This window comes from Phoca vitulina, unplaced genomic scaffold (genome assembly GCF_004348235.1).
Source record: "Phoca vitulina isolate PV1807 unplaced genomic scaffold, GSC_HSeal_1.0 scaffold8, whole genome shotgun sequence".
NCBI classification, from domain to species: domain Eukaryota; kingdom Metazoa; phylum Chordata; class Mammalia; order Carnivora; family Phocidae; genus Phoca; species Phoca vitulina.
Genome location: NW_022589711.1, coordinates 41,808,807 through 41,836,110, shown reverse-complemented (window position 1 = coordinate 41,836,110; position 27,304 = coordinate 41,808,807). Strand labels below are relative to the sequence as shown.

Genomic DNA, 27,304 nt, shown 5'->3' with positions numbered 1-27,304 from the left:
CTCTTCCTCCTCCTCTCTCTTCCCTTCCTCCCCCTTCTGCTCTTTCTTCCTTGTGGAATATTTTTCTGAAAAGTGAAGTAATGGTTGCCATTTGCTGCTGGGCGCAGGTTATAAGCCAGTTCGAATGAAGCAGGGCGAGGAGCCAGATGAGCATCTCAGCCCCTCCACTGAGAGGCTGAAGGTCGCTGGGACTGTAAGGTAGAAGTTGCTACATCCTTCCTCATCATTATTCAAAATATGCAGCTGACACTCAGACCAAGACACAGATGAATGAAAATGCTCACCAAGCTTTTTTTTTTTCCTCGCAGAGAAGATGAAAACGCAGTGGGCCCCTGTCATAGAAAGTCTTGCCTGGCATGCTTTATGGAGCTTGAATATTCCAAATCTGAGATAGACAGAGCAGCCACCCACTGAACCCTGCCACAGACTTGTCGCTGGGGCGATGCAAGGTGCCTGTGCTTTCCCTGTCTCCTACCCACACTCTCTTTGCTGTTTCTGGCTGCCTCCGGAGAGATGGTGTCTTTGCCAAGAGACGGGAAGTAGAAGAGGCCACGTTTATTTAGTAAACGCTGCCACCACTCCTGCCACCCCACTCTACAGTACATCTTTGTCTAATGCCACATTTCTACCTCTACAGAAATGTGTACAAGATGGGAGGGACGTGAGACCCTCCCTTGGGCTTAGATTGTCTTGATTTAAGGAGGCAGCATTGATTAAAACACCACTATTTCAAATTGTTTCTTTCTTTGGCACCCTAAAGTTTTTTCACTTTCCAGAACATGGCCCCCTAGTAATATTCAAGTCAGGTCAGAGCCTTTCTCTTCTAATAGGGAGAAAGACAAGGTCCTTCCCACTGCAGGTAAGTTTTACAAAAGCGTCCATAAAGAAACTGGAAATCTGGAAATGGAGTCTCTTAAAATTACTGGGCCTGCATACCCTTTAAAAATCTGCAGGTGCCCTTGGGGGTTTATCTCAGTTTGAAGACGTTGCCGTAGCCCAAACAGCTGCACCTTGTGGGTGGCAGGGAAGCACAGCACTGTGGATGCTATACCAGGAGGGCCGGTGTGGGAGCGGACCTGGCAGATCACATCAGAGAAGCTGCCACTCACTTCGTGCATAAGATTTGTCTCAAATGCAGTCAGCAATTTTTTGAGGCCTGAGCTGAGCCTTGGGTCATATTCCCCCTAGTGAGGTCCTGTATCCGCCATACCACAGGCCTTGTCAGAGCCTAAGCACAATCATGAAGTGGAAAAGCCTTTATTCTTCCCTTTTCTTCCTTCAGGATGATTGTCACTCCTCCCCACCCTGTGGACATCCAGGGGCCTCAACGGTCATCCTTCCCTATCAGCTTTTAATTTAAAGGGACCTCAGTGCCTTCCTTAACACTGAAAAATATTAGGATAGATAGCAGCTTACACTGCAATTTTTGCCAGGAGAAGCTACTTTCTAATAGCCTGAAGTCGATAGTTCAGACACTTCTCTACCATATTCACAATGTTTACCGTATTCATGTATCATATCTACATTTCCTTTTTTTCCTCTGAATTGACTTACCTTTCTACTTTTACAAATTTAGATAGAAAACTATTGTATCTCTACCATAAGAGCATCCCTCCTGTCTCAGCCTAGAGTATCCAGAAAGCAAAGCTGGAAACAAAGGTCTAGTTTATTGGGAATGTAGTCCAGCGGTGCAGAACGGGAGGATTGAGACAGGGAAGAAAGAAAAGCCAGTAGAAGGGTGCTTTACCACGCTGGCTTCTGCTGCAGGCAGCTGGTACTCAGTCCCACCAGGGCCTTCTGGAAACCCTCATGAAATGTCTCTCAGAACTCCCCACCTGGAAGCTGTCAGCTTCCATCCTCCTCTGGTCAAGAGTAGCCCCATGGGCACCAGCTACCCCCATATTCCCAGGCTGTACATGTTTAAGTACAGAACTTGCAAGGGTAACCCATGTCAAAGCAAAAGAGAAGCCCCAGGGCCAGGAGCCGACTGCAAAAGGTGCAGGCCCAGGCAAAGTGCTATCAGGTTCTATTTGTACAAAACCAGTCAGCTGCACCAGCGCGAGTCAGCTGTTTACCCACAGAATGCTCCAGAATTCTACACAGGCTAGTTGAAAACAGAGGGAGTCTGGGGGTGGGGTGAGGGGTAAGGGGGTGGTACTAAAGTCTTCTTCACCCTACCCCTTGGTTCTGTCATTGTGCTCACCTGAGGTGCCTGGGATCCTGTCCAACATGGCTGCCGGAAGTCCCGTCTGTGAAGATAGTGGGGGTGTGAGTGCAGTTAAGGGCAGCCTAGTGAGCCCAGCACTCTCCAAAAAGTGACCACGACATATGAGGTAGACAGCCCACTCCTGCATTGGCATGACTGTTGAGGAGAGAGGGGTAACTGGGTGTTAAAACAAAACTTGAGACTCAGAAACTACTGGCCCACAAAGCTCACGGTCTATCTACCGCCAAAGCCAACCCCCCACCCTGGCCTCCCATTCACCCCCAGGCTGCCCTCTACAGTCTTCTCTCCCCTTGAGACTTTTGGTTTGTGCGAGGTGGTGAGGGAGGTGCTGTGTGATTTGTCTTGGCCACACCCTCTGAGGAGGTGGCTGACAAAAAGGGACAGCAAGAGCAAGCTTCCTCAAATCATACATAACACTTACCCATCTCCTGCTTTGACTTACATGCTTCTGGTGAAAGAACATCAGCTAGATCTTCTAGTGAGTAAAAGGAAGTTGGAAGGGGGATTGCCACCTCTGGTATATCACCCAAAGAAAAGCTGAGCAACCTGCCATTATTTTGGAGACGGCAAGAAAAGAACATCTCAGAACTGGGGCCTCATCCTTTGATTTTTTTTTATTTTTTTAAACACGAGAAAAAAAGAGGAATTGTTCTTCAGCAAGTAAGTACATTTACTACTATCTTAATATGGGATAGCTCAGTAGGAATAGTTACCAACAACCTGACTGCCTTTTAAATAAACATACCATCACTCCTATCTCCAAGATGCATACTTACTTCCAAAGGAGCCTCCCTGGGGTCCCAGCATGGCTGGTGAGTCATCAACAGAGTTATGGCTCATAAAATTCTGGTGAAGAAGTGGATCCGAGCTAATCCTGGTTAAAATGGAGTGTGGCTAATAAAACAGTCAAGTGAGGCTAGAAAATGAGCTCTGGGATGGTTCCCAAGAGGAGTCCCAAACGTCTTCTGAGTAGCATTGGACTGTGTCTGTGGTGACAAGCTCAGAAGATCACACTGGAGCACAACATTCATTTTCAGTCCTAAATTTTGATAAATTTCCTGAAAAAATTTCCTCCCGTGGTAATACATAATATAAATAAGTAATTTTTGTAGAACGTCTTTTCCCTTTTTACTAGCAGATTTTTCTGTTGATTCAGAACCTCTGCTGGTTTAAGACATGTTCTTTGTGCAGGGCGTTTAAGAATGGAGACACTTTTTTATGTAAATGTATTGAGAAGGAAGTAGTTTCATAATTTAAGTCCTGCCTTGGACAAAATAGGACCTCATTGGTGCTCTGTGTTTCTTGGTATGTTTTGAAGAGGATCTGAATTTTGGCCAGCGGATATTGAGGGCCCTGATAGTTCTCTGTGCTTTGACCGAAGTCTCATTGTCCCCATTAAGCAGAACTATTCCATGGGAGCTGTGGTTCGTTTTGGAAGCATGTACAAGGCAAGATCACCTCCTCGGAGTTCCCCTGACCTTTGCTTTACCCTTGAGATTGTGTGGTTTAGACATTGCTCAGATTAAGGGTCCCGACTCATTTCAGGCAGGCAACTAGGGAGTTTTATGACCCATACTAGGCCAACCTTCCTTCCTGGGTGACTTCAATTTTTTTTTCTTTTTTTCCTTTTCAGGTTGTGAAAATAAATCCACAATCTTTTATATTCAGGAGTTTGGAGACCCAGGTACACCATCCACGGTGTTTTTGCAAACATCACAGGAGAACCCTCTGTGTGAGACAGCTGAATTGTCTTCTGCTCCTGCCTGGTGCTTGCTGGAAGGTACCCAGGTCTCACTTGGTTTGAAATTGGTTTCGCTCTCTAAGCAGCAGAAGCCATGGATCACCCAGCGAAGTGGAGAACACCACTACTCGAGCATCCGTATCTCAAGCTTGAATTTCAGTTCTTGATGCTAACTAGTCTTTTTTACTTCTGTTCAGGTAAGGAACTCTCAGGAGCTTGACTGAGTTTGCTGCTTCAAGGTTTAGGAGGCGGGGTTTTCTGTGCTGCCCCCTTCTGTCACCCTGCAAGTTGACCTTCAAGGGCTGGATTTGGGGGGCTGTTGAGAAGAGTGGGGCTCATCTTGCTGAAGAATGGTTCTGACTTTATTTTTAAAGTCAAAACAAAAGATCTTCTTTCTGCTGAACAGCATACCACCTGGTTTCCCCAAAGTAAAGAGAAGGCTTTGGCTTCAACACGGTCTGCCAGTTTGCAAAGAGCCTAATGTCAAAGGTCCTTGTCTTAAGAGCTGCTCACTTAAAGCATGTGTTCACTGCAGGCATCAGAATGTCTAAGTGTGAGGGAGGGAGGAGGAGGGGATGGGAGAGGAGTTTGGGCACACGGATTACGCGCCTGCCATGATGGTAGTCGTGCATTTTCTGTCCTGGGCTAGAAAACTTGCTATTTTACGTGCTTGCTGAACCAAGAGAACCGCGACCTAAGTTTCACAATTTATGCATCAGATATTGTGTGGGGGAGCACTCCCTAATGAGTCTTCTGGGGGAGTCTAAAGAGTTTTAAAATACTTAGAAGGAAATTTATACAGGCTTCCTAGAAATATGTGTGTGTGTGTTGGGGGAAAACCAATGAAAAAGAGAAAGAAAATATAAAATGAAGACTGGGGTTTTAGCAATTAAGCAAGTGGAAGGAGACGATCTTTGAGCTAAAGAAAAATATTTAGGAAAGCACTTTGTCCTACAGCTATATTCAGATTTTACTATTGCTGCACTGAGTCAACAAACAAATCCCTGAGCATCTTATGTGTGAATACTTACTATGTACTCAAAAACTGAACCTGGGATTCCTGCCCTCTAAGAGATTCGAGTGTGTTAGTTGAAAAAGGCAAAACTAGCCCCCAAGCTAGTGAAGACCAGTAGAGTGCCTGGTCCCAATCCTAAGAGCCCGAGACCTGGGAAAGGTGGGACCATGGCGAGCTGGGGCAGCCGGGCCAACTTTATGGCAGACGCCGGGTGATGGCAGCAGAATTCTGGGTGGGGCCGCAGTGCAGACAAAGGCTAAAGGTAAGGATGAGTCTGGCACAAGGGTTCTTTCTTTTGTGTACTCATCTATTAATTCAACAAATATTGAGCATCTCCTCTGTATAGGATACTTTTCTTGGTCCTGGGGACAAGTTGTGAGCAAGATTGACATGGCTTTTGCCTTCATGGCATTTACGGTCATTAGGAAGAACGTGAAACTCAATCAAAGAATCCCTCAAATGAATGTACGAACAACAAACACTGTCTTTCTCTGCCAGAGGGGAGAGTGGTAAGAGTGAGCTGGGTGAAGGCAGAAGAGCAGCACGTGAAAGAAACAGAGGAGCAAGGAAGTGGAGACAGCGTGTTGGGGCAGGCGGAGGGAGGGACCAGACTCCATAGGGCTCCAAGGCCATGGTCAGGAATCTGAATGTTATTTGGAGGGACTGGGAAGCCACGGAAGGGTTTTAAGGAGTGACGTGGTCTGTACCAATCACCTGGGGGCCTTGTCCAAAGCAGTTTTTAGCACAGGGGATTTTCAGGGCAGTGAAAAGACTCCGTATGATGCTATCATGATGGATACATGTCATTTTATGTTTGTGAAAACCCACTGAATGTATAGTGTCAAGAATGATTCCTAAAGGGAACTGCAGACTTTGGGTGGTAATGAGGTGTTAATGTAGATTCATTGATTGTCACAAATGTACCCTCTGACATAGGATGTGGATGGTAGGGGAAGCTGTGTGCGTGGAGGGGATGGAGTATATGGGAACTCTCTGTACTTTCCATTCATTTTGCTGTGAACCTAAAATGCTCTAAAATAAAGTCTGTATATTTTTGAAAAATACAGTTTCTGCTGAGGTGGGCCAGGGAGGGGCCTAGGATTCTGCATTTCTAACAAGGACTCAGGTGATGCCAATGCTGTTGGGCCACAGACCTTCCATTTGGGTAGTAAAGCTCCGAAATGATGTTTTAAAAAAGAAGTGTTGCTAAAGCATGAAAAGCGGCTTGTAGGGCTGCCAGAGTGATGGTGTAAAACCTGTCAGGAGGCTATGTCGGACAGCTTTGATGAAGAGACTGGAGTCGGAGGGGGGGGGGGGGCGGGGGATTGGAGAGTGTGTGTGCTGTAGCATCCGGGAGCAGCTGGGAGCTGCGGATGGCCCGCAGGAGGCAAGGCTGAGTGAGATCACAGAGGCCTTGGCTTCAGGGAAAGGGATTTGCCACACACCCTGCTTTCCTGGTTCCGGCCAGGAAGCTGCACTACCCCCCACCCCCCGCCCACCCCCATCCGCAGGTTGGCCATTGCTGCCCAGGACAGGGGACCACTTTGTCCTGAGAAGGGAGGGGCTGGCCAAACTCCTCTCCACTTCTGGTTGGGTCTGTGGAGGCAAAACACTGGACTCGTGGACTCCAGAAACTGGCAGTTATAAGGCGGAGAGGGTCTAACCGGGTGGCTCTCAGAGGGGCTGGCACGGGCAGCTTTCTCTCAGAGGTGGAGTGTTTTCAGGGAAGCACAGCTCCAAGGGGAGGGGACAGGCCTTTGGTAGGAGTGGGCCAGGGGCACAGAAGCGGTGTTGCCTGTAAGTCTATGGCATGAGGAAGACTGAGCCAGAGGGAAAAGAATGCCCTCAGAGTGCCACAGGGACTCTTCCCATCGTCGGGTACTATCTGAACGCTGCTGGCCAAGGGCTCCTATGAGCCGCGGTTCTGGCAGGGACAACGCTGATATTCAAAGTCCCTGAGCCTTTTCAAGATTTAAGTACCATTTGGAGACGCAGAGGATCAGATTTATACAGAGCGTACAGGCTGGGTCTCAAGAGGAGAGAAAGTCAGCAGTGATGCAAACATCGGGTGACAGGTCTCAAATCTGTCAGCCGCTGGAGAGCAGACACTTACCCTGCTTGTGTTCCTGGCACCAAGCCCAAGGCCGACACAAGCCCCACGGCTGGCTGGTTCACCTCATGAAGAGCACTTAGCAGTGTCCCAAAGGGTCACTGCCTTTGGAAGGATATACACAGACCATTAACAGTAAATCTCTAGATGGTGGGATTATAGATGACTTTTATGCTTTTCTGTATTTACCATTCTTTCTATAAATTTAATGTGTGTCTCCTTTAGAGTCAGGAAACCCCTTTATTTATTTATTTATTCTTAGTATTTTTCTAAAGATTTTTATTTGTTTATTTGAGAGAGAGAGCACGTGCACATGAGAGAGAGCACAAGTGGGAGGGGGAAGGGCAGAGGGAGAAGCAGACTCACCGCTGAGCAGGGAGCCAGATGTGGGGAGATCCCAGGACCCTGAGATCATGACCTGAGCTGAAGGCAGATGCTTAACCATCTGACCTACCCGGGCGCCCCGAGAACACCTTTATTTAAAAAGCATACTTAAGTCCCAGTGAGATTGCATACATCACAGCACGTGGGGACTTCAGCTGTTCTGCCCAGCTCTGGATGCTTGGCTCAGTCCGGATGTCAGCCAGTTACCACGGTGATTCTGGCCTGTCCTGGGTGTGGTTCAACAAATCACGTGCTATGAATGACAGGAACAGCCCCATTTAAAAATCTGTATAGTGTTTTACAGTTAACTAAGCACTTTTACATCTGGGTATCATACGATCCCTGTGATAATTTGTGAAATTTTAGGGGAGAATGTATTATGCCTATTTTGCAGAAATTCCCGAGGAACCGACTTGTTCAAGGTTATGATTCTAATGTGCAGCAGATGGAGCCAGATCTCATCTCCTAATGCCAGCCGTGCATTCAGCAAATAGTTATTGAGCACCTACTATGGGCCAGTCCCTGTCCTAGATTCTGCAGATACAACAATGAACTAAACAGATAAAGCCCCAGCTCTCATAGCCTCAAAAGTAAGCTGGAAACAAACTTGAAGAGAAATAAATCAGGGCAAGGGACTAATGAGCAGCAGGATGGATGGGGTCTGGGAGGAAGGTGCTGGTTAGGGAGAGTTGGAGAAGAGATCTCTGACAAAGGGGGACCAGAGCAGAAACCCGAGAGAAGCAAGGAACTGAGCTGTGTGGCTGTCTGGGGAAGGAACTGGTACCTGGCACCTGCCAAGGTCTGCGGGGCTGTCTCATGTGCGTCACCTCACAGAATCCTCATGCCCACTTTGTTAGGAAAGTGTGCTCTGCTCATCTGTAAAATGGTTAAGCAAGGTCAAAGTTCAACTAGGTTTTAGGCAGTAATGCTCAGAATTCAGGGACCCGACTCTCCCCTCCAAAGCCACTGAAGCAGACAAAACACTTCAGACCTTTCAGTTGTCTGCATGCAGCAGGCCCGAGTATGGAAGCCGGGTCTCCGTGGAATTTCCAAATTGCTCAGAAGATTTTTGGTTCCTCTTTTCAGTCTGGTTCTTCTTCAGCATGAGTGTGTGGCGAGAGAATTTCACATAGGAACATTAAGGATCCCATTGATGGTTACTGACCTTTAGAGGGACACCCACACTTCTCCTCAGATGGCTGGACAAAAACTCCTTAAGAGTCATCATTGAAAGTAGCTCATTTTCAGTTCAGATTCCTCTTTTGCTAATGTCACATGTCAAACTCGGTTAGAAATCCTGGATTCTTTTTGGGTGGGAACAAACAGATCATAGGGAAAGATCCTATTTGGAATCCCAGATGAATGAGCTGCTTTCTGTCGTGGTATCTGGCCCGTGGCAAGACCAGAGTCCTGAGTACCTGACATAACCCCTGAGTGCAATGAAAGGACCAGAGGGTAGAAGTTGGGAGCAAGAGTTGGGAAAGAGAGGAAAGGAAAGTCTCAGAGAAGACTTGCTATGTATTAGGGACTTTCCATGTATATCATTTAATTGAATTTAATTTTACAATGATCCTGGGAGGCAGGTATCATACCCTTTTTACAGATGAGGAAATGGATTTATTAGCAGGTGGCTGAGCTGGGACTAGAATCCAAGTCAATAGGAACCCATAGTTTATGCTCCTTACACCTATGAGTTTGCTTCTGCTGTATCTTTTTAAAGAGAGCTCAGGTTATTTAGCTATTATATGCTCCCCTCAAGTGTATCTTTTCATTTCTTCCCCCTTTTTCAGATATGTTCCTTAAAGCTGGGGTTGGCAGAGTTCAGCACAATTGCCAAAAGGGGTTCCTTAGATCATTCTGAGTTACTTCACCCTGCTATGAAGATACCTGCCATCACTAAACTCATTTCCTAATGCTGTGGGGAGCCCATATCCAGTCTAATGAAGGCCTGAAGAGTGGCTCTTGAAATAGAGAGGTGCTAGTGCTCCATGATCCTGTTGTCTGAGGAGAGAGAGAGAGACTGGAGACTCGATCCTTAGATAGCACCCCCCCGCCTCCCACCCAGGGGAGGCTGTGTGGCTCTGGGAGATAATGCATAATAGCATTGGTGGGGGAGGCAGTGGCTAGTTGTGAAAGAGCTTGGGCTTAGGGGATCTGCTTGTAGGTCAAGCCCAGCATAGGAAGAATGATAAAAAAAATCAGAAAACACAGCCTGACAGGGGAATTTGGTGCTACTGATAAATGCTTAGGAGCTAACAAAAAGATGGAGCTTGGATACTGAAATGTTGCTAATCCTGGAATACACTGATGGGAAAATGGGCAGAATGTTTTAAATGGGGACCCTCTTACAGGGCAGCTGTTGCATGGATTGCAGATAGCTGAAAGAGATGGGGACCGGATATAGATCATTTAGGGTCGCTGAAGAGAAATAGTCTGGAGGTGTAAACTACACTTTGGTGAGGATGAGGGGAGTCAATTCAGCCTGAAGTTATGAGGTCAGTCCAGGCCTGGAAAGAAAAGGACTCTGTTTTGCAAAGCAAAAAAGCTCAACAGTGGGGGCCAGCTGGGGTGTGGGCCATATTGGCCCACTTATCCTGTAACTGGGGCCTAAAGTTGGGGAAACCAGTAAACAAGGAGAGTGGCTTGAAAGGTCTGCCCCAGAAAGTGTAGAGCTGGGACAGCTTCTTTTCCTGGGCTTAGTTTCCTCATCTATAAATAAGAACACCAAAATGAATGAACGTGGAAGTCCCTTCAAGATCTCACATTCCGATGACTTTCATATCCCCATCAGGCTGAGTACATTGTCTACCCATAGTTGGCATTCATATGCTAGGTCCCCTAAAGTCCTCCTTCTTGTGGGCCTAGTGGACCTTCTCCCTCACTGGCAATCGACAGATGAATTGAAAAGAAAATGTGGTATATACATACAATGGAATATTATTATCATTATCTTATTATTCCTTAAAAAGGAAGGAGATTCTGGCATATGCTGAAACATGGATGAACCTTGAGGACACCATGCTAAGTGAAATAAGCCAATCACAAGAAGAAAACACTCTATGATTCATTATATGCAGTATCTAAAGTAGTCAGACTCATAGAAAGAGAACATTGAGTGGTGGTTACCAAGGAGGTAGGGGGGTAAAGAAAGGAGAGTTGTGTAATGCATACAGAGTTCCGGATTTGCAAGATAAAAAGGTCTGGAGATCTGTTTCCCAACAATGTGAATATACTTAACACTACTGAACTGTACACTTAAAAATGGTTAAGATGGTATATTTTTACATTTTTTTAACCACCATAGAAAAAAAGAGAGAGAAAAGCATTGGGGACCAAAATTATAAGTGACTCTGAATTGCCGACTCTGAATTCCTGCTTCTGCAGGAGGCTATATTTAATAGAAAATCTTCTGTTTGCCTCTCCTTAGGCATCATCCAGGTGAACAAGACAGTGAAAGAAGTAGCAGTACTATCCTGTGATTACAACATTTCCACTGAAGAACTGATGAAAGTTCGAATCTATTGGCAAAAGGATGATGAAATGGTGTTGGCCATCATGTCTGGAAAAGAGCAAGTGTGGTCCAAGTATGAGAATCGCACCTTCACTGACTTCACCAAGAACCTCTCCATTGTGATCCTGGCTCTGCGCCTGTCGGACAATGGCAAATACACCTGTATCGTTCAAAAGCCTGAAAAAGGCTCTTACAAAGTGAAACACATGACTTCGGTGATGTTATTGGTCAGAGGTCAGTGGGATTTTTCTGATTTACCATAAGCTGGCAGACTCTTGATGCCCTTAAAGACTATAGTCCTATTGATTTAGTTGAAAATTTTACCGAAGAGGGACGTATCTTCATTTAGGGTTAAGTAAGTCTGTAGTTTTACAATAAACCCTAATTGATTTCTCAGGACATCCTGGAAATATCTATTAGTGTGCGTTTCTTGCATTTTGACAATCCAGATTCATGACAGTCATCCTGAGGCACTAGAATGACCTAACGTGCCTTCTGAATCATAAGGGGACACACTTGATTTGATGTAGCTGAACTATTAACTGCACTTGATCCAATAATATATTCTTGTGAAAGTATATTGAAAGGTATAAGAACAATGCAGGCAGAGATATTTTTCAAGTAGTATTTGAATGCCTATTACTATGGCTATTGTACGATTTATATTTATTATTATATTTGAAGCTCTCATCTAATGGGTATTCCTACAAAGTTAGATGTTAGAGGACTGGATGCATAATTTATGTAACAGGGAAGAAAATTAATTCATAAATCAAAGCTCTCCTTCTACGTCTCCTGTGAAGGCAAGCATTTCTTGGGTAGGAAGAAGGCTTGCATTTATCACAGGTGACAGTACTAGAAGATACTAATATAGCCTGAGCCCCTTGCTGAGAAATGATAGCCCTTGACCTTTCCCCCATACTTGAAATTCAGCCACGTTTCTATTTCTTCCTGGACACTTGGGCCTTTAGTGGAAACCGAACCTATTACGTAATAAGAGATAATCATTCACCCTGATAACAAATAATGTAAGTGGATCCTTGGTGAATTCTTCACTATTCTTCCCTGCTCTGTTCTCCAGCTATGTTGAACCTTCCACTTCAGCATCCAAATCACACCTAAAGCTTAGGAGGTAAGCCAGTTACATGGGATTACCTTAAACCTCCCTCTGTGTATTCCCTACTCATGGAGAGAGCAATGATTATATGGTGGTTTTAGGGGTTCTACCAGGCCCACCTTCTCCGAAGTTCTGACCTGCACTGATTCCTAGAATTCCCACCATTATTGCTTCTCCTGCCAGTTTCAGCATTGTTCCCCCTACAAGATCTCTGTTAAAAATGAAAATGTGTTACCTGGGGGAGGTGGCACCACAAACATATTAACCTGTAGTAGTTAATTACGTTAGATATAGTCAGTCCTGTCACAGAATGCCCGAAGGGAAGTAGATGCAGGACTATATACATTTTGATAGGAAGATAAAGAATAAAACCCAAGAGGGAGAAGAGGCAGAATTTCAGGAAGGGCAAGCCCTAGTAGCAGACCACAGCAGGAGACCAGGGACAGCTCAAAAGGCAACACAAGAGTGCTGGGGGCCTCAAAAGGGCCCGGAGGGGCAGGGCACCAAAGTCAGATGAGTGAAGACAAAAAGGGAAACTTTTCATTTGACTCAGAACCAATTAATTCTGATTTTTCCATTTGCATCAGTTACAACAGTGCTTCTCTTATATTAAGGTTCCTATGAATCACTAGAGGATCTTGTTAAAATGCAGATTCAGATTCAGTAGGTGTGGGGTTGGATGTTCGATTTGGAACTAACAGATCACCAGGTGATTTCCGTACATACGGCTGCTGAGGACCACAGTTTGAGAAACAAGACATTAAATCATTTATTTGACTAGGATGACTAGCTGTCCCATTTTGCCCGGGACTTAGAGGTTTCCTCAGACACCTGAGACTTTCCCAGGTTTGGCACTGAACAAGTTGGTCTCTCTACATTTGCCTATGATTGCAAGATGGTATAATATCGGCGTCGCAGTATCTAAAAACCTCTCCATTAACCAGCATTTGGGGAACTAGCTATACTAGTTAACAGATTAACTAGGGTAACGGATGTTTACCTTTCTAACACATGTGCACCTCTTCCTTTCCTAATAAGATTTTTTTTACCCTACCCATTCAGAATGGTGAAAACATGGGTTAATGCATTAAAACGAGATACAAAGGAATAATTTTTTTTTAAGTTTTTTTTTTTTTTATTTGACAGAGAGAGACACAGCAAGGGAGGGAACACAAGCATGGGGAGTGGGAGAGGGAGAGGCAGGCTTCCCTCGGAGCAGAGAGCCCGATGCGGGGCTCAATCCCAGGACCCTGGGATCATGACCCGAGCCTAAGGCAGATGCCTAACGACTAAGCCACCCAGTTATTATCCCAAAGGAATAATTTTTTGATGGTTCACAGTCTTGCAAGGGCTTAGGTGCTGTTACTTGAGATGGATCACCTCACTGAAGGGCTAGAAGACAGCTGAGGCTATGCTAAGGCTAGCCAGACCTTGCAAAGATGGTTTCTAATATACAGAATATTGTCAGTGTTCTTGTGGTTAAGTATCTCTCAGAAAAGCAGAGCACAGAAATGAACATGAATCATAATTTGGGATATGGGTTACTTGGATTTGTTATTCCAGGTTATAACACATAACATTAATGTTGTAAGAAACAAAGGGAATATTCGTTGTCATTGTTTTTTAAGATTTTATTTTGTGGGCCTTGAACTCACAACCCCGAGATCAAGAGTTGCACGCTCCACTGACTGAGCCAGCCAGGCACCCTACAAAGGGAATATTCTTGATGTCAGCTACCATTATAATTTTCTGATCTTATAAGATAAATTGCAGGAGTAGGAAATGTCAACTAAAAATGGCTCAGGAAAATGTCAAACTTAATTTAGAAACAGGGTTGATGCAAAAAAGATGACTTCACCTCCTACCAAATGCAAGTTTTTCCTTTTCCTAGCAGTTATAATCACTTGTCATAACTTCCCCTTTCTCTTATCATTCACGGGGGCGCTATTGGGTGGTTTTGGAAGTTTTCACTGGGCAACTTGATTTAAATGAGGGAGCTCATCCAAGAGAGTACAAATTTAAGACCCACATAACTCCATCTATTAACTGATATGCTATGTGTCAGGCCCTGTGCTTCATGATTTATATTAATGATGTCATTTAATTCTTAGAACCCTGGAATGCCGGGATTATTATCCCCATCTTAGAGATGAGCCAACTAAAACTGAAAGTGGTGAAGTAATTGGCTCCAGGGCTAAAAGGCAAAACTGGTTTTAAAACCTGCTGTTGGATCTTGGCCAGCCTGTTCCTTAAAGGAAATCTTTATTAATTATGTATGTATGGTTCCCAAATGTTCTTTTAAAAAACTCCAACTTTCTAGAGAAGCACAATCCTCATGAGTGGCTTCAGCTTTACATCATACATTTTGTATTAAAAGAAAATCCAAGTGGTACAATTTGTTTACACTATGATGCTTTCTAAATAAACTCTTAAAACAACAACAACAACAACAACCCGCTGTTGATGACCATTACGCTATACTATGTCTCTCTGTGGAACTCCGAATTGTGAAAAGAAATCTAACTGTATGGGATGAAGTATGCGGGGCTTGGATCCCAACACTCAGGCTGAGAAGTATACATTTCTTTAGGCCTAAGACAAAGGGAGAATATGGGTTAGAGAGCTTTGTCCTGTGTTCTCTGCAGTCATTTCACTATGCTTTGCTTTGTATATACTTTAGTATCTTATTGGGGGTCAACTATACAAATGCAGGAATGCCTCAAGCATCTTGGAGGAATGCTAGGAAGGTCCCTGTGTCCTTGTGATGCATATCAGAATAGCAAAGGAGTCAGTAAAGTAAAGTGGTTGAGATTACAGACTCAATATTGTACAATTTGGACAGAGGTTTATCTTATTAAAGACTACTTTTGAAAATTCAGTAAGGGAATGCTAAAGAAAATTTAGAGTAGTGGTTATCTCAAGTGTGGGAAATGGGGAGACAACAAAGGTGAGACCATACAAGTAGATTTACATAAGTTACAGTCAATGTGCTGGCTCTCAAGTTGGATGGTGGTTTCACAGGTGTTTTTTGTAGTATTAACTCATAAACAGATAAATAAGAGAGCCACTTTGTATACCTCAAATATTAGGAAGAAAGGGAAGAAAAGAAAGGCAGGAAAGGAAAGGAAAAAAAAAGCAGGCAAGGGAAGAGAAGAGAAGGAAAGAGAAGGTCCTGGTATCAGAAAACCTTGAATTCACATCCCAGTTTTGCCACTTACTCATGATTTCTCTCGACCTCAATTTGATTATTTATAAAATGGAAATCATATTAGGTTAAGTCAAATGAAATTGCTGATATTTGACCTTTCTTGACATACACCTGCCTCGTAGGGTTGTTGTAAAGATTAAATGAGGTAGTATCTAAGACCTAACAAACATTAAGAGCTCAGTAAATGTTGTCTATTATTTTTCTCTTCATCTCTTACAAATGCAAAATACTATGTCAGTATTTATTCACATAGATCTACTTCTTTCTATAAGTGTCCTCCTACCTCCATCAAAAGTGATGAAGAATTGGGGTGCCCGGCTGGCTCAGTTGGAAGAAGAGCATGTGGCTCCTGATCTCAGGGCCATGAGTTTGAGCCCCACATTGGGTGTAGAGATTACTTAAATAAATAAAAATCTTAAAAAAAAAAAAAAAGTAATGAAGAATTGATATACCCAATTCAAACCAAAGTTGATCTTTGGATTATACATAACTATTAATGATTTATGAGACATTGCAAATTATATCTCATTTTATTATTCTTATTAAAGCTAATTTATTTTAAAAAAAAAAACCTCACACACCCCCACCGCACAAATACATAATGATATGTACTTATATCTTTGTTCTTTTTTCAGCTGACTTTCCTGTCCCTAGTATAACTGACCTTGGAAATCCATCCCGTAACATCAAAAGGATAATGTGTTCAACCTCTGGAGGTTTTCCAAAGCCTCACCTCTCCTGGTTAGAAAATGAAGAAGAATTAAATGCCATCAACACAACAGTTTCCCAAGATCCTGGAACTGAGCTCTACACTATCAGCAGTGAACTGGATTTCAATATAACAAACAACCATAGCTTTGTGTGTCTTGTCAAGTATGGAGACTTAGCAGTATCACAGATCTTCAACTGGCAAAAATGTAAGTAACATTGTTCTGGGGAGTTTCTACTGTGTAAAATCTAAAAAGAAAGTAACTCAGCCAGATCCATTTTAGAATCGTGTATATTGACTTTGATAGCATTTCTTGTATTTTTAGACCCACAAATGATGATGAAGTGATATTGTGACTTGTTAAGATCACTGTACAAGGTGTGAGCATGTTACTAGACTTCTTTTCTTTTTTTTTTTTTAAGATTTTTATTTATTTATTTGACAGAGAGAGACACAGCGAGAGAGGGAACACAAGCAGGGTGAGTGGGAGAGGGAGAAGCAGGCTTCCCACAGAGCAGGGAGCCTGATGCGGGGCTCGATTCCAGGACCCTGGGATCATGCCCTGAGCCAAAGGCAGCCGCTTAATGACTGAGCCACCCAGGCGCCCTAATTTTATTTTCTTTAATAAATTTTCTAAAATTGAGACATCCAAATAAGTGCTGTCCCTCAAGTAGTCATCTTAGGAGGTTACTGTAACAATATTGTTGATATTGAAAGCACTAAAATTTGTCCTTCTTTGGACTTGCCCTTGGGGCTTTGGTACTTTCTTTTTTGGGCACCTCCTTCCCATTGTCCCATGGCATCAAATCATTGCCTTTTGTGGGTGAATGTGCCTTTTAAGAGCTACTGGTTCATTCACAACTAAGTCTGGTAAAGAAGGTAAATGACAAACTACTTGAAGACAATGCCTGAAAATAGAGGTCGTTTTTGCCCAAATACGATGACCTTCAAATACTTTACCCTTTAGCTCGTAAACTTACAGAATTTTGTCCCCAAGAGGTGAAATCATTTGAAAATGTAAAATGGAATAAGTTGGGCTTCTATAAATTTATGCATGTTAAACCCATAATGGGTTATTACAGAACTCAGATACTTAAAATAAGTGTCTAACTTGTATGGCTGATTGTATGGAAGACCATCAGGCCTCTCTCTCACACCCCAGGCCCGCTCTTAACAGCGCATTTTGTGGCTGCGTGGTAATAAGCAATACACTGAATTTGATATATAATGGCACATGGATATATAGTATAATACAGAATGTATAGCATGTCTTCCTCTTTACTTGTAGTAGAGGAGATATTTTAGATGGTTTAGTAGCTCATTCTAGTGAATGATTTACTCTAGATCTTTCCATCTTGAAGTGGACTCATTCATTATTTTCTTCAATAGGTAATGAGATAAAATTTCCTGGGAACATTAGTTCAAATACAAACAAAATTTTGACTGATTTTATTAATAGTCCAAATTAATTTCTTTCAGTCATCTTTTATGTGTTCTAAGGATTTCATAAAAATGAGGTTTGAGTTATATAGTTTATTAATTTATTGTGACTAAGGTAGAGATTAGCACACAAAACAGTAAGAGCAGCTTCAATCATCTTATTTTGGACATTATATTTGGAATATGAGTGTATATGATATTTTAGGACAGGAATTGGCAAATATTTTCAGAAAAGGGCCAGGTAGTAAATATTTTAGTTTTTGTAGGTCAGATGATCGTTGGCAACAACTCAGTTTTGCTGTTATAACCTGGAAGCTGCCATAAACAAGACATAAATGAAGGATATGGCTGTGTTCCAGCAAAATTTTAAAGAGGCAGTAGGCCAGGTTTGGTCTGTGTACTGTAGTTTGCTAACTTGCAGGAAACAGAATGTAGCCCATTCAAATAAAAGGAGGGAGCTCTTATTTAAAGATGATTTAGACTGTCCAGCTTTAATCTTTTCCCTGATATGCCTTCTCTCAATTCTTCCCTCATGCTAAGGATGAACAGTATCCCTTTTCGGTCTAATGAAAAATACTAGCTCTTTGCCCTACATTTACAACAATTAATGGAAAGATGATTAAGTGTGTGGGTTTATTCATTTCTTTGTTCATTCAATCTTTATTAAAGTAGTTATCAGATACCAAGCATCTTGCTAAGTACTAGTGTTGTCTTGATTGTCAGAGAGCTTTAGTGTATAAATACTTCAAATCTATTAATTGAACTGCAGGCATCTTTTTTTTTCCCCCATTTTTTTTAAGGGCGAGGAGGGGCAGAGGGAGAGAAAGAGAGAGAATCTAAGACAGGCTCTACACCCATCATGGAGCACTACACAGGGCTTGATCTCAGATCTCACGACCCTGATATCCTGACCTGAGCCGAAATCAAGAGTCAGACGCTTCACTGCCTGAGCCAACGAGGTGCCCCTGAACTGCAGGCATCATTTAGACTCTAAAGCAAATAATGCATTTGTGGGTGGTCAAGGGCTGACTGCATAAACAAACAAAAATTAGGTGTACAGTTCCTAAAAATGTTACAAGTCAACGTGAGCAAAGCTTTACATAAATATTTTTATAATTTATCTTATGTAAAAATATTTATGTAAAGCTTTATATAAATGTATTTACATTAAAATAATTATATAGGGGCATCTGGGTGGCTCGGTCAGTTAAGCGTTCGACTCTTGATTTCAGTTCAGGTCATGATCTCAGGGTTGAGAGATCAAGCCCCACGTCGGGCTCCATGCTGAGTGTGGAGCCTGCTTAAGATTCTCTCTCCCTCTCCCTCTGCCTCTCCCCCTACTCACACACACACACACTCTCTCTCTCTAAAATAAATCAATAAAGTCTTTAAAAAATATATTTATGTAAAGCTTTATATAAATACCCACTCTAAAAAAATCCCCCAATTTATTAATTAAACAGATTGGGTCCATGATTCTTTTAGCCTGGGCCTGCCAAATTGGTTAACCCTTGATATACTGGAAGGCACATATGTGTGTGGAAGGAGGTAAATCAGGGAGTCCCACTCATGGTGTAGCTCACAAGCTGTATGTGCCGATGTCCACACTTGCCTCTGTAATTAGGATTCTGGGTCTGTTCTGTGGTGCATTACTAGATTCCTACTTGGCATCATGACAGAGCTGGTTTGCTGCTACTAGTTCCTCCTTCTTTTTCTCAAACGTACATCCTCTTTCTAGGCTGAGTGAGGCTTGAGGATGAGTGAGGAGTGGCCTCTGAGAGGAAGCCAGGAGTGAGTCAGAACCTGTGGAACTTTTAGATTCCCAGGATAAGAGCAAGAGCCTCCCTGTCATTCTGGTCTGTAGAGGCAAATTCTGGTAATCACTCATCTTCATGCAATCCGGTGTTTTAGAGGAAAAGAAAAAACAAAACAAAACCCAACTTTCCCTAGTCTCTAAGTGGTAGGTGCACTAAAGTCAAATGTGCATTTTAGAATAATCACTGTGGCAGAATATGTAGGAATTATTAGAGCCTTGGAAACCAGAGGCAAAGGGACCAGTATGGAGACGACTAGGTGGGAGAGAAGAAAAACCCAAACTAAGGCAGTTGCTGCATGAGATTTTGGGAAAAGGAACCAACTGCAGAGGTATCCTGAATACAGAATAGAAAGTCCATGGGAACCTACTGGGAAGTGAGCACAAAAAGAAGGCCTCATTCTTATTTGGGTAACTATAGTGTTGCTCTTCGCTGAAATGGGAGAATATGGTTGGAAGATATGCTTTGGAAAGACTATAGTGAGTTCAGTTTAAATCAGGTGGAAATTCTGGCATCCAGCCATGTAGTCGGCAGTTGGAAATTCAAATCTGGAGTTCAGAAATACGGGAGGACAACAGGTGTTGGTGAGGATGCAAAGAAAGGGGAACCCTCTTGCACTGTTGGTGGGAATGCAAACTGGTGCAGCCACTCTAGAGAACAGTATGGAGGGTCCTCAAAAAGCTAAAAATAGAACTACCCTATGATCTAGCAATTGCACTGCTACATATTTACCCAAAGGATACAAAAATACACATTCTAAGGAGTACATGCATCCCGATGTTTATAGCAACATTATCAACAATAGCAAAACTATGGAAACAGCCCAAATGCCATCCACTGATAAGTGAATAAAGAAGATGTGGTGTACACATATGTATATATAGTAGACTACTACTCAGCCATCAAAAAGAATGAAATCTTGCCATTTGCAATGACGTGGATGGAGCTAGAATGTATTATGCTAAGCGAAATAAGTCAGAAAAAGACAAATACCATATGATTTCACTCATGTGGAATTTAAGGAACAAAATGGATGAACATATGGGAGGGGGGAAGAGAGAGAGAGGAAAACAAATCATGAGAGACTTAACTATAGAGAACAAACTAAGGGTTGATGGACGGAAGTGGGTGGGGGGTGGGCTAGATGGGTGATGGGTATTAAGGAGGGCATTTGTTATGATGAGTACTGGGTGTTTTATGTAAATGATGAACCACTGAACTCTACTCCAATGTTGAACTGTATGTCAACTAACTAGAATTTAAAAATAAACAACCCAGTAATTTTTTTGTGACAATGCCTGTGTAATACTTAAAGTAAATCAATCTGTAAATAAAATTTGCATTTTAAATAAAATGTGCTGTAAGGAAAAAAATGAGATCAGAAATATGATATACAGATTTAGAAATCAGATGGTATTTTAAACCTAGGGTGTGGATGAGAGAAAAGGAAAAGGCATGACAGATCTAGAAAGAGAAAACTAAGGTGTATCTAGAACATGATGTCAACTAATAATTAGTAATACATAGAAATATCAGCTATAAAAATTAGATATAAAGACAAGAACACTTTATTTTTTTAAAGATTTATTTATTTTTATTTTAGAAATAGAGAGTGTGTGCATGAGCTAGGGGAGGGGCAGAGGGGGAGAGAGAGAGAATCCTCAAGCAGACTCCCCACTGAGTGCAGAGCCCCATGTGGGGCCCAGTCCCAGGTCTCCAAGATCACAACCTGAGCCAAAACCAAGAGCCAGCTGCTTAACTGACTGAGCCACCCAGGCACTCCAAGACAAGAATACTTTTAAAGTATCTCCTTGGAATCTTTTTTATGCCAACTTAATTCAGTAAATGCAAAAGTTCAAAATTTCTTTTTCACATTTGGTATCTGACATCTGGATATTAGTTGCCCACAAATACGTGTCTGATCAAAGAGTTATTCAAGAAAAATGCTAGCAGCTACTTAGTGGAGAGCTGAGCAGAGAAAGAGTGAAAAATACTCTCTACAGTTGTGTAGATATAAGAGGTATAGAATCCTGCAGCTGGAAACACATTAGAGCTGACACTATTCTTTTCCCTCCACAGTTGAGCCACCCCCTCCTGATAATTCACTCCAGTTCTGGGTCATCCTAATCTCAGTAGTAAGTGGGATTGTTGTGATCACTGTCATTATAGGAAGCTGCCTAGTCCACAGTAAGTACTATTGTACTATCATTCTGACCGCAATTCCTGGAAGCCCAAACTCTATCGGTATCTGTCAGCAACCTTCCGAGGTTTTAGCCTAGGTTATAGCCTCTTCTCCTTTTATGGAAACCTTAGTGTATTCTTTACTTGTCTCACCAAGTTCTATTCATTCACTGGACAGACTTTCTTGGACACCTACTCTGTGTCCGGTTCTCTACTAGGCGCTAGAGTTACAAACATGAGGAATTAGTGACCTCAAGACACGTTCTAGTTTAGTCCATTTATTTTTTCCCCTAACTTTGTATTTTCTTGGAGACACTGAGGCTTGCTAACTAATTTGAAAATATTTCTGATGCAAAGTGATATTCTAATCTTTGATTTTCAAGTGGAGGAAAGTCAGAAGGACAAGATTTGGGGTCAAGAATCATTTTCTTAAAAGGAGGGTAAGATGCACTAATGACATTGAGAAATTACATGGTCACAGGTGATTTTTGCCAATTCTCAATTCCTTTGAATACATTTTTGGTTGAAAGGTAAGGAGTGGTTGAGGAAAGAAGAGATATCTAGGATGTTTTTCCCTAGGAGTTCAAATTTTTGGCCTTATACATATGCTACCTTCCAACTCTATAATTAAATGAAGAGGAACTGCTAGGCCAGAGCTGAGGCCATAGTCACCATGAAGGAGCACCAACCTTTCTTGGAGTAGAAACCATGTATATTGAGCAAAGAAAATTGGAAGACCAACATCTGATGATTTTCCCAAACTTCAGCACAAAAATTGTCAAAGCGCAGGGAAGTCACTAAGACTCTTTGCAACCAACAACTCAACCCACAGATAGGGTGAAGAAGTCTGGTGGGCTCGAGGATGTTTTTGACACAGACTGCCCAGCCTTGCCCCTCTAGTTGAGGATCTCTTATTAACACTACTGACATTTAGGGCCAAATAATTCTTTGTTTTAGGGTTCATTCAGTGCATTGTAGTGTATTTAGCAGCATCTCTAGGCTCTATTCACTATATGCCAATAGCACCCCTGCCCCCGTTGTGACAACCAAAAATGTCTCTATTACATTACAAATGTCCCAGGGCAGGGTGGGGGTGGGGGGTGCTGGGAAATCTCCCTGGTTTAAGAACCACTGATCTAGTTCTTAGCCAGTGAAGGCTTCCTGAAATATACGGGCACAATTTAGGGGAAACTCACCTATCTAAATCTTTATTGTTTGTGCTTATCGTCAAGGACTTGCTGCAAGATGGAGAAGGGGAAAGAGGAATGAGGAGGGTGTGGACATGGAAAAGATCACTCCTATCTACATAGGATCTGCCCAAGCATCCGTATGAGCAGAACATCTGGAGGTAGCTCCTCTAGCTCTTCTCTACCAGGGTGGAATATGTGAGATATTAGAAGGCACAGTGTTTTCTTCCTCTCTGGTACTCCACAGATTTAAACCCTACCTCACCTTCTCAAAAACCTAATTCAGGTTACTCTAAACAGATGGTTGGAATCTCTCCTTTCTCCCCACATGACTTGCTTATCGTTACCCCTTTCTTTGCTGTGCCATTCTGCCATGTTGAAATGTCACCCTCTTGTCAGTCAACTCAGTGTTTCATTATCTGTAAAATACCTTAAGTTCATCTTGAAGTAATATTCCTGGCCCAGCTGCTTATTCTGATCATTCCTTTTTGCCTGTATCCCTCACTACTGATGGATGCAGATTAGGGTCACTTACTGGTCACTCTGTACCACCTCAGTAACGTCCCCATTGGTCTCTCTGCCTCTAACAGAGTCATCCTACTAACCCAGTAACAGAGCCAGATTTTATAAAGAGTCATTTCTCCATGTCATTTTCCCACTCAAAAACTCAGAAGAGACCCCCAATGCCTATAGGAAAAGTTTTAAGACTTTTAACTTTCCACATTTCAATTGATCTCTTCAGTATAAACATTCTCAGTTCTTTGAACTGTTCTCCACATAGTAGTTTTCCAGAAGCTTCATGTGAATACACTAGATGTCAACAAATGGAGTCCAAGACTTGAGATATGGTCTAATTCAACATACAATGGGAAAATTAATATCTGGGATCTGGAATGTTTTTTCTGTTAAGAAAGCCTTACACAGCAGCAGGTTTTTTGAGTCACACTATTAACTTACATCAATTTTGTGTTATCCTAAACTACCCAGGCCTTTTCATGTAAGAGAAACACTGGAATCCAAAAGACTCATACCAGGTCCAGGGTGGTTTATAGCCTCCATAAACAGTCCTTTTTGACTTATGAAGTTAGGGTGAGAAAGCATAGAAATGAGAGTCTGCAGAGTTACCTTAAAAAAAAAAAAAAAAAAAGGAAATGAAATATAACACCTGAGACTTAATAGGTTATGTTTTACAAAAGCATTATTTTATTATTTCATTTAGTCTTATAAAAGTCTCTGTGAGCAAGATCTTTATCTCCATTTTATAGGAGAGAAACCCGAGGCTCCCTCCCAGAGGCTGTGATTTGCCTCGGGTCAGGCAGGCAAGGAGCAGAGCAGGACTCAAACTGGGTATGGAGCTCAGGTTCCTTTCATCATAGCAGCCTATGCACATTTCCCCACAGCAGTCTCTGTTTCCTGTTTTCAACTTCTTCAGGATGCCATTTCCAGGAAGTCCCCCTCAGTTCTGTGATTACCTAGAACTTCCTTGACTTTGCTTGTTAACAGTCTTCTGCTCAGCCAGCTGATATGTCATACTGAAGCCAGGGGTCCGGTCTCCTAGTGACCATCTTGTCCAGTTCAAGCAACTCTGCCTTTGAGCTGCTGGAGCGGTGCTATCTCTAGCACATCACATTCCATCCTGGGTTTATTCTCACGTGCATGTCTTATATTCTTTACTGAGTTGTAGGCTTATTGAGAACAACCATGCCTGATACATCTGTTTGCCTCATAGGTAGAATATTACCTTGATCACTAACGTTTGGTTGTTTGATGATAGCTGGTGCTTAATATTTGCCTGATATTTCATGTAATAAAAATTGTCAGACTTGTCCTAAATTCTCCCATAATTTGGACTTCCCTTTATATTCTTTGGCCATCAAGATTAGTATCTACAAATGTCACCTCAATTTGGGAGCACCTTTGTGATAAAAAATATAAAATTTTAAAATGGTTTCCTCCTTTGAGAATTTAGGGTTTGAAGTATTCGTTTAATTTTTTGTTTTCTCAGGTCCCACCTCCATCTTAGATTGACCTCTTCTTTGAATTTCCTCAGATGGCCAGGATTATCCCACCTTGCACTTCAAGTATGTTTTCTAGGAGCCTCTTCATTTCAGTAGCCCTGCAAAAAGTGACCAGAGGAATATGGTGGGGACATAAGTAGCTCTGGTAACCTTGGTCAAAGAATTTAGAAACAAAGAATTGTTCAGGCCTGGAAGAGACATTTGAAAACACTTGTCTCATTACTGACAAGGACATCAAGGCCCAGGGGGTGACCTGAATGATAAAGGCCTGAGCCAGAACTCAGATTTCCTGTCTCTGGTGCTCTTTTCCATTAGTCTGGCTCTGTGCTATTAACTGGTGTGTGTGTATATATATATATACACACACCAGTCAAAATGCTTCTGGAAAAAGAATTTGTCCAATGTCAGGTCAACTTTTGAGACTTGATCTGATGCAACGCTGGAGGATTTTGTGTTCTTGTAAAAAGCAATCTGATGTTCATGTGTGGGTAGTATGCTGGTATGTATACCGATGTGAGGATGATGGAAACATTAGTGGTGTTAGCCAGTATTTCATTTTTCATTGTGCTCTCCTCTGTTGCTCTCCCACTTCTCCATCAGGTTCTGGAGAAAGTAGATCTATCCAAAACTGATATCCTGTGACATGTAAGATGAATGACTTATACACCTCAAAGCAATAGTCAGGATGGAGAGGGATAGGTTGGTTTAAAGAGTCATATCCTACTGGTTCATATTGGACTAATAATCTCCTTAAATGGCTTTATGCTAGTTTAACCTCATTTATAAAATATAAGAAGGTTCTCATTTAAAATGAGATAGGTTTTTATGGTGTATTACTAAACAGTAAGCTGTCCTTAGAAATCTATTGAGGTAATGAAAACAGCATTCCATAGGCCTTCCTTAGATCCCTAAAGTGGCTTTTCCTCCTTGGTATTTCTGATCCTTCTGACACCAGCAGAGAATTGAAAAGAAGGTGGCCAACTGCTGTTCCTGTGTTACTTGCTCATGACTCCTCTTTCTCTGAAGTTGTCTTCCACAACTCAATGGACCAGGAGGTGGACCTGACTTAAGCGGGAGCAATCAGACATTCTCATTTGAAAATTTGACATTGGACAGCAAGTTGACCAAGTTTCTCACATGTGGCTGGGTCTAAAACATTTAATTTTGGTAGCTATAAAGGGACCAGATTATGCTACATAGTCTAAGGAGCAGAAGTACACTTTTAAATGGTTGCTCTCAGAATAAAATCACTGAAGGAAATAAAAGTAGGAAACTGACAAGAACTTAAAGCAAAGAACAAAAAAAAAAAAAAAAAAGGGAATTGCTGCATTTAGTTAAGATTAATAATCCTCAGACATCAAAAGGAGACCTCAAGTCATGAAATAGTACACACCTAAGAGACAGCTTATTTATACTTAAATTATATTACATTACTTATTACATTTGATAAATGTGTTAGTACTATTTTTTCAAACAGTTGTACTTCTGATATTTTTGTGATATGAATAAAATTATTTTTAAAACCAACCAGTTTTCTAATTTCTAGTTGGAGAATTTAATCTATATGTGGATGTGAATAAAACAATAAACAGACTGACTGCCAACTTGTCAGCAGTTTTTGAATGGGATAATTAAGAAAAACATGCTTTATGGAGTGTGGTGATAACATGTAAATCATGTTAATAATATACTTGTGCAGAGGTTCTTCTATCCTTATAATTACTAATATCTGTTCTTCTATCTCTCATCCCCTGTGCTCCAGGGCATCGTGCTATGCTCCACATGCATCATTTCACTTAATACCCATTCTGAGGTAGATACTATTTCATTTGACAGAGGGGAAAACTGAGACCTAGTAAAATGGCTTTGCTATAGGTCACATGGCAGCAAAGCCACATGGCTGGGATGCTAAGCCAGCGATCCGCCTCCAGAGCCCATGATTTCAGCCACTGTATTACTCGGCTACACAAAACCAGCTCCTGAAAACAGTTACTTTCAGAGCAGGAACTAAAAACAGAGATCTAACACCAAAACAAAGCACTAACAGTTTTTCCCCCTTAGTACACTTAACGCAGTTCATTCCGCGCCCCCCCCCCCCGCCCTTAGTAAAAGTTAAAATCTGCAGGATTGCAGATTCCTTCCTAAGGAGCAAGCTCCTGGAGTGTACAGACTGTATCTATTCTAAGTAACTTCTGCATATTACAGCATAGACACTTTGTCAGCAACACTAAGAGAGGAAACAAAGTCCTTTTTTTAGTAATGCTTATCTACTTATTGTTTGTTAAATTTATATTGTATTTCAAATGGTATAGGAATTACCTTTTTATTTTTAAAGATTTTATTTATTTATTTGAGAGAGGGCATGCGTGAGGAGGGAGGCGCAGAGAGGGAAGGAGAGGGATAAGCAGACTCCACACTGAGCACGGAGCCCCATACAGGGCTCAATCCACAACCCTGAGATCATGACCTGAGCCTAAATCAAGAGTCGGACACTCAATCAACAGCCGCCCAGGTGCCCCTACACACTTAGGCCTGTGATGTTTCCAGGACCCAAAGGCACAAGGGTTTTATCACAGACCATTTGCCTGGTTCTTTCCTCTCCTCTTCCTAATGATTCCTAGAGTATCCTTTTATTTTATTTT

The 27,304-nt window shown here is 42.1% G+C and overlaps 1 protein-coding gene across 2 annotated transcripts; it reads left to right on the top strand.

Moving 5' to 3' along the window:
- The first annotated feature begins 2,647 nt into the window (after positions 1 to 2,647).
- CD80 (CD80 molecule) lies at positions 2,648 to 26,969 on the top strand. 2 transcript variants are annotated; one of them, XM_032406620.1, is made up of 7 exons: positions 2,648 to 2,887; positions 3,861 to 4,165; positions 10,905 to 11,222; positions 15,949 to 16,230; positions 21,356 to 21,463; positions 22,690 to 22,805; positions 24,650 to 26,969. In XM_032406620.1, the coding sequence occupies exons 2-6, from the start codon at positions 4,063 to 4,065 to the stop codon at positions 22,788 to 22,790; spliced, it is 912 nt and encodes a 303-aa protein (XP_032262511.1). In that variant the 5' UTR covers positions 2,648 to 2,887; positions 3,861 to 4,062; the 3' UTR covers positions 22,791 to 22,805; positions 24,650 to 26,969. The 2 variants fall into 2 exon arrangements, with proteins under 2 accessions (XP_032262511.1, XP_032262512.1); XM_032406621.1 differs by lacking the exon at positions 22,690 to 22,805.
- The last annotated feature ends 335 nt before the right edge of the window (positions 26,970 to 27,304 follow it).